General features: G+C 33.9%; 1 protein-coding gene across 1 annotated transcript in view; it reads right to left on the bottom strand.

Annotated features, from left to right (window-relative positions):
- Positions 1 to 8,013, bottom strand: part of LOC137628972 (homeobox protein B-H1-like) — a 96,152-nt gene extending 88,139 nt beyond the window's left edge. The window contains exons 1-2 of the mRNA XM_068360226.1: positions 7,860 to 8,013; positions 7,482 to 7,769 (exon numbers count right to left, since the gene is read on the bottom strand). Of these exons, the coding sequence (XP_068216327.1) occupies positions 7,482 to 7,769; positions 7,860 to 8,013 (442 nt within the window). The remainder of the gene's footprint in view (positions 1 to 7,481; positions 7,770 to 7,859) is intronic.
- Positions 8,014 to 8,331: the final 318 nt, after the last annotated feature.

The following is an 8,331-nucleotide window of genomic DNA, read 5'->3' as shown; positions in this document are numbered from 1 at the left end:
AAATAAGTGATAAGACCCACAAACAATGAACAAATATGAATAAAGAATGCCATCCTCCTAAACTCTATGAACATCAACGTCCATTCGTTGGGTGAAAAAGACGCAATTTCATCGACAAACCTAAATCAATTCATCCTGAACGTCATTAATTAATCCTCGATATAGATAATTACCCATTTTTAATTATGATTCCCCTAATGAAGCAATTGAATTTAGTCTATCTGTTGTGTGGATTTTATTTTTTAACTTGGTTGGATGAGATCAATTTATGGAAAAAGTTGATTCAATAGTTAAATTCCGTTTCTTTTTCCGAGGGGGAAATGTCACTGCAATTCAAATCCTCACAATTTAAGATCTATTTTATAACTCTTTAGAAATTAGTATCGTTCTGCTTCCTATAACGCGTTCGCCTAGCATTCCCAAGGCAGCAGATCGATCCCAGTCTGGACCGTAAGTTTAAGCTGTATACTGGGGAAGCCATTGCTGTGGTTGGGCAACACAGTGGTGGGGTTGTGCTTGGCCGACTGACGTTTTGGTGAGCATCTATTCTGAATGAACTGGAATTGAAACCAGACACCTTTACCTTTATAACCTAACCTTTTTTAGGAAGCAGTAAAGTTTCCTTCACCTTTCCTCCTTCAGCTATATCCAAGCTTCGTCTAGATAAGGAAACCTGGCTTATCGTTCCTTAGGTCAGCAGGAAATTGATTGCTTCCAGAATTGAAAGAAATTAAGTTCCTAAAAAGGATTGGAGCATGATATAAAACACTGTAATTGTCGAAAAATGTGGAATTTTCTCCACTTTTATTCTGTTTGAATCTTATCTATTTCTCTATCAGACAGTGTGGTAATAATAGCTATTTGAAGCATGCAATCATGCGCTTGGCTGATTTTTTTTTTTCAGTGGCCTACACCTTGCGTGAGAACACAGTGAGCTACTGCTACTTGGGGTAGGTTTGACCAGGTTAAATAGAATTGTATTCAGTTCAGCTAAATCCTTATGATTAGTCTGCGTAGTGAAACTAAAGTGATGATTCAGTACGAGAGCTCTCTGGGCTTTCATATGTGGCGAATAACATTCATTCAGCGTATCTTAGCGGTTTCGATCCAAATGATTTCACATCTCCACTCATTAATACCACGGTTATGTGGAGCAGGTCCTTGGCCTGGACCAACACCCTTTTTTGGCTCATCCATAAATCTTATAGGTTTTTTTTTATTCTTTCTCCTAAAATCTCTGTAGTAGTACTGCAAATGTAAGATACGTTGAACTTGCTGCCGCATTTATTCTGTTAGTAAAACTACAATTATTATTATTATTATTATTATTATTATTATTATTATTATTATTATTATTATTATTATTGAAATATGTCCACAGTACTACACGAAAAGAAGGTGCTGAAAGCTACGTTCCTAAAGGGCCAATTCCTTGCCACAATTTTACTCATGGAGTAGTGAAACTTTCAGGGATTAATTGTTATGTTGAGACGTGGAAGTGATTCAATTTTGAAATTCCTAGGTCAAAGGTAAAGGTCAAGGTCGAGCATAAGGTCGACCAAAATAATCTGCCAATGCGGAGGTCTGCCCTCTAGTGCTTTTCTTCTTCTTCTTCTTCTTCTTCTTCTTCTTATTATTATTATTATTATTATTATTATTATTATTATTATTATTATTATTATTATTTCACTGAATACATAGGAAAAACTAGAGACAAAAAAAAGTAATAAAAATAATATTCAAGACGAGTAAAACTAAATTATTTCTTATCAATTAAAGGAACCTAACAGGACTCTCTCTCTCTCTCTCTCTCTCTCTCTCTCTCTCTCTCTCTCTCTCTCTCTCTCTCTCTCTCTCTCTCTCTAGAAGGGGCTGAAAAATTTTATAACCTACTCATATCTATGACCTTGACTTTTACTACTCCAAAGGGTTTTATATGTGTGCTCTTATTCACTTATTTCATTCCTCCGTTTGTTTACTTTGAAGATGAAGAACCATTTTAGTCAGTAATTCGAAAAGTTAACTAAAGTTCATAAGAGGAAAATCTAACATTTTAACTTCGGAGTATTGCCAGAATTGAGACTAACCATATATACATATGATCAGCCCCCAAGCCTCCTCTCCACCCAAGCTAGGACCTGGGAGGGCCAGGCAATGGCTGCTGATGACGCAGCGGGTAGACCTATAGGCTCCCCCAAATACCCCATCCTTAGCTCACAAGGATGGTGAAGTTGCAGACGCTGAAGGAACTAACGAGTTTAAGCGGGACTCTAACCCTAGTCTAGCAAACACCAGGCAGGGGCCAATGGGACAAATAAATGTTCCTATACAGCCAATGAATCAGACGTAATAAGAAAAGAGGAAAATATGGTAAATGGAAATATAAGGGTACACTCGGCCACACTACTCTATTTTATTTCTCTTCCTCTTGTTTTGTTTAGGTTTTTATAGTTTATTTAGGAAATATTTATTTTAATGTTGTTACTGTTCTTGAGATATTTTATTTTTCCTTGTTTCCTTTCCTCACTGGGCGGTTTTCCCTGTTGAAGCCCTTGGGCTTATAGCATCTTGCTTTACCAACTAAGGTTGTAGCTTAGCAAGTAATAATAATAATAATAATAATAATAATAATAATAATAATAATAATAAATGAACACAAATACTCGATAGAATAAACAGTATTACGGGTATTGTGAAACTAATCATGTACAGAAAGGAATGGCCTCGAAGTGAGTAATCCGGGTATTGCTTAGTAATGTGAGAAATTAAAGATTTTATATGCAAATGCCCAACCACCAAGGTTTAGGGTTGTAAAATCTTATATAGTTATGGATTACACTAAAATGCGGAAACGTAAAATTAGTAATTAAAGGGTCGGTGATACCTTAACTTACTTCAATACTAAACCACAATCTCCAGAATTTCATTAGAATATCAAATAAACCAATATACAGGCAATTGCCAAACAAAGAAATTTCTAAACATAAACAAATGCTACCGTAGAGGATACCAGAGAAGAAGAATAAGAAAAAAATGTCCATCATTACTATTAAGTGTACATTCAATGCCATTTGTGTTTGGTCGACAGCAATCTAAATGCTTTTAGTGAAGATTTGATTCCATCTCTTTTGACTGCAGCGCATGTAAAATGAATTCACAGTCGATAAATAAATATAGATTTCGGTTAATCTAACGTGTCTCCACAAACCTATGATTTGGCCCGGCCTGAATGCAGACTCTGTTGTATATTCGGCCGAAAAATTGTCGTTTCTAGTGTTATATTTAATGTAGGTCGATGAAACTTTTTGCAAAGAGTTTCAATTATTTATTCATGATGGAATTGATGTATTCTCATTAAAAAAGGAGATAAAGGAGACAATGGTGTTTTTACCTTTCTTATACAAGTCGATAGTTAGTTAAAAATCCATGCATATGAAATCTAATAAGTACAATAAATGTTGGAGTGTAATGAATTATTCATTTTACAGTAATTGCACTTATGTACAACGAAAATGAGTGGTAAGATAAATATTGCATGCCAATTCCTTGTGCGGATACAGTGAATAATCAAGTAAATTGATAAAGTATTTTTCCGATGCGAATTCTCTCCTCTGACAAGGGACTTTATGGAAATACATGGCAGTTACTCCGAAATTAAATAACTGGTTGTTGAAAATGGATACAATAAATTTTTGCAAAACAATGGATTTCATAAATGACTGTAATATTATAATGAAAAGGAGTAAATGCAAAACCATACTGTATTCAAGATGAGAATTCAGCACAATATTTTGTAAGCTCTACGGGTGGAGCTACCCGAAGTTCAATTACATGTCACGTGTACTATTATGAACAATTTTTACTTGACTGTTTAATTTTTCTTATTAATTTTCTATAGTTTCATAGAAGTTTTTTTTTCTTAATGGCTCTTTTTCTTATTATTTTTTTCTATTTTCATAAGATTTCTCTATAGTCTAATTTTTCTTATTATTTTTTTTTTCTAGTTTCCTAAGATGCTTTTTTTTAGTCTAATTTTTCTCATTATTTTGTTTCAAGTTTCATAAGATTTTTTTTTACTGTTTAATTTTTCTTATCATTTTTTTCTAGTTTCCTAATATTTTTTTTTACTGTTTTTTTTTCTGATTTTTTTCTAGTTTCGTAAGATTTCTTTACTGTCAATATTTCTTATTTTTTTTTTTTTAGTTTCATTAAATGTTTTCCATATTGGTGACCTGTGCATTCTGATCAAGTTAAGCAAAAATATAGTAAAATTTCATAAGGGCTTTATTTCGTAAACTACTTATTTCCAGTTCTTTAAAGCGTGACCATTACTAGAAATTATCTTACTAATGCCATCAGTGGGATCTAAGTCAAAGTGGGATTCAAAGTCAGATGATGAAATTTCAATAGACATACAAGTCTCTGTCTATCATGCGGAGGTCTGCCCTCTAGTGCTTTTCTTCTTCTTCTTCTTCTTCTTCTTATTATTATTATTATTATTATTATTATTATTATTATTATTATTATTATTATTATTTCACTGAATACATAGGAAAAACTAGAGACCAAAAAAAAGTAATAAAAATAATATTCAAGACGAGTAAAACTAAATTATTTCTTATCAATTAAAGGAACCTAACAGGACTAGATCTCTCTCTCTCTCTCTCTCTCTCTCTCTCTCTCTCTCTCTCTCTCTCTCTCTCTCTCTTCCTCCCTGTTATACGTGGAATTGTTATAGATGGAATAGGAATGAATGAAGGATTTTTTTTTTCATTGTAAATTAAAAATAGTATCTTCTCTCATTGTTAACTTTGAAGCTTCTCACTTAACCATTCCCTAATGCTTATGTATATACTGAAATATTTTGAATCATTTACGTAAGTAACAACATCATATTACGTGACAATTCCGTTCATTAGAAATGGCTGAATAGAACAAAGTATTCATGAGAAGTAAAATTTTTGTTTTATTATCTAATTCTCCGTCGAGCAAAACATCGGAAAATTTTAATAATTGTTATCATAGGACATATACGTGCCCATAGAAAAACACACGCATATGTATATATATATATATATATATATACACATATATACATATATATATATATACATATATATATATATATATATATATATATATATATAAATATATATATATATATATATATATATATATATTATGTATATATATATATATATATATATATATATATACACATATATACATATATATATATATAAATATATATATATATGTATATATATATATATATATTTATATATATATATATATATATATATATATATATATATACCAAGTAACACTGCTGAACAATCAGAAATAGGTTACTTTTTGTTCGATCCCCGTGAAAATGTAAGTGCCAAGTTGATTTCCTCCCCAGAAATTAATAACTAGAAAAGTAAATTGTACAAGGCACACGGGGTTACAAATTGTACTATTCCCCTTCATTTGTAGGGGCAAAATAAGAAGGCCCATTATGTGCACAAAAATATAGTATTTTTGATGGGCGATAAACTTGAGAATCCATCATTCAATTACAAATATCAATATAAAAAAGGAGATATTGAATGTACGAGCATGCCCAGGTAAACGTACATTATAGTCCAATACAAACAGGCTAGCCCGGCCAAGTATGACCTAGGCTATAAACTCAAAAATTACCCCTCACGTTAAAGAAGAGCAAGAAAGGTTTTTTTTTATTAAAAATGATTCATTAAACATACACTAAAAGAAGAACAACGGAATTAGGAAATTGTCCAGTAAATCACTCTATGGCTGTCACCATCCTCGAAGTTTCCGCCATAGTATTAGAAAATGTTAAATATTACAGTAAGGGATTATTAACCAATAACTCCATTAGTCTAAACAATAATCAGAATCTTAGATTTCTCAAGAGGAAAATATTAAAATTTGTGTATTCCTTTGTTGAAAAAACTCCTTTGTATCTGAAGCACGTTTTGCTCCCAATACTGTTGAACAGTAAAGATTTCATTATAGCGTATCCCCTATACACAAGCGCTTGAAATCAAAATGATACAGACACACACATCTCAAAACATACGAAGTAAACATGGCCTCAACTACTGTCACACGAAAGCACACGCACAGGTAAACAAACGTGACCTATTGCGATAATCCTTCCTTAAAAGGCCGTAGGTCACGTTCACAGAAAATAAGTTAAAAAAAAAAAAGGAAACATATAATAGAGTGAGGTAAGCGTTTATTCACAATTTGATATCATTACTTGATCCTCGCATGTTCGACGCCATGTTTGCATATGTTCAACTAATGTTCGTGTCGATAATTAGACCTTGTGATGTATTTGCCTGAGTAAGGAAAGCAATCACTTGGGGAAGAGTCTCTCTCTCTCTCTCTCTCTCTCTCTCTCTCTCTCTCTCTCTCTCTCTCTCTCTCTCTCTCTCTCATGCAAGAAGTGAATAATGTGGAAGCTTTAATGCACAATCGGTTCATCCATTGATTCAGCAGGTAAAGGATGAATATTGCAGATACCTTTGCTTTGTGTGTTTTTTGTTTTCCTTTAGAAGTATCTTCAAATTGGGAACCAGACACAATATTCATATATATATATATATATATATATATATATATATATATATATTCATATATATATATATATATATATATATATTCATATATATATATATATATATATATATATATATATATGAGATTTACTAACTTATTTAATGTTCGTATAATCTTTCAGGACCTTGTCTTTGATGTACGATTTTATTGTTGTTGTTTTGAAAAATAAATGCACAGAGAATCCGGTGAACAGACCTACTTTTTCTGTAGGTCTTTCTTCCTCCGCTCACGGACTCTGGGCTTATAGCATCCTGCTTTTCCAACCAGGGTTGTACCCTTCCTAATAATAATAATAATAATAATAATAATAATAATAAGTGCTTGCAATTTCTATAATGCTGAGTTTTGTTTATGGTTTACTAATCAGAAATGATCAGATAAGACTTACAAAGATTTCTGTGCCTTTTCTTACTCTTTACAGTCTCCTGTTACGTAAAATTTCAAAACACCGTAAAACCGCCTTCTTTGTATCTGTATGTCGTTTCATGAAACAGGAAAGTGACAACTGATGCATTTCACGTTGTCAGGATGTTTTTGGTTAAATTAAATGATCAAGAAAATAATGGCAACACAATTTACCGTTGTTGTATCAGAATTGGAGAAAATGCAAATTTCTCGCGACCTCAAGTGACTGTTTGAGTTCAAGTCATGCACTATGATTATTATTCCCAATTCTACTTTACTAAAAGTGGCCTGAAATAATAGCTGGGCCATAGTCAAATGGCAAGAAAGGGCCGAATTAAGTTAAAAATATTGCACGTATGATGACATGCTTGTCACTCTGAGAGAAGATTTAGTGCTGCCAAAGCCATAAAGATTGGAAATGTCTGCATTACGTCAGAGAGACCTACCATTGTGCGAAAGGAGGTGGCCATTACTGTTTTCCTCTTCGTCATCGTGTTCGTCGTCCTCCTCGTCAACCTCGTCATCGTCGTGGCCAATGTGATGAGGACCGTGGTTGAGCTGCTGGTGATGGAGGTGATGGAGATTCCGATGATGGAGATTGTGGATGTGGTGGTGGTGGTAGAGATCTTTAGCTGTGCCGTTCTCAGCCTGGACCTTCTGACTTAAGATGTCCCCGATCATGAAAGACGACGGGGCACGCACAAGATGCTGAAGGCCCAAGGACAGAGATGTTATCCCTTGAGGTGGGGGAGGAGCGATGTTGTCTGGGAGTGGTCGATGAGGCAGGGAAGGAGGAGGAGGAGGAGGAGAAGAAGAGGGAGGAGAGGTAGGGGATGATGGATGCTTCAAGGGAGGTGACCCCCTCAGTTTATCTGGAGAAACATCATGAACTTTTGGCACCCTTAAATCCGTAGGTTGGTCTTGAGCTCCCGGTGAGGGGGCGGGGGATATGCCCCCTCCTTCTTCCATGTTGGTCATGGGTTCTCTCTCTCTCTCTCTCTCTCTCTCTCTCTCTCTCTCTCTCTCAATTCAAGTAAACAAGCGCTTCTTCAAACAGACTGCCCAGCAAATTCTCACTAGAGCAGACACATCTTGCGCACTTCCAGAAAACTTATTCAAAAAAAAAAAAAAAAAAAAAAAACTCGATCAAGGACAAAAGATATTCCAATCAATTAAAAAGTTCACTTCACGATCTAGAGTTCTCGTTCACTGAATAATGAATAATCAATCACAAGACTCCTTCAGTTCCAAAGAAACAGTAACAACCAGACGTGCAAAAGTCCCACGAGCGAAATA

The sequence above is a fragment of the Palaemon carinicauda genome, chromosome 37 (assembly GCF_036898095.1).
Source record: "Palaemon carinicauda isolate YSFRI2023 chromosome 37, ASM3689809v2, whole genome shotgun sequence".
Taxonomy (NCBI): Eukaryota; Metazoa; Arthropoda; class Malacostraca; order Decapoda; family Palaemonidae; genus Palaemon; species Palaemon carinicauda.
This window is presented reverse-complemented; position numbering and strand designations above follow the sequence as displayed.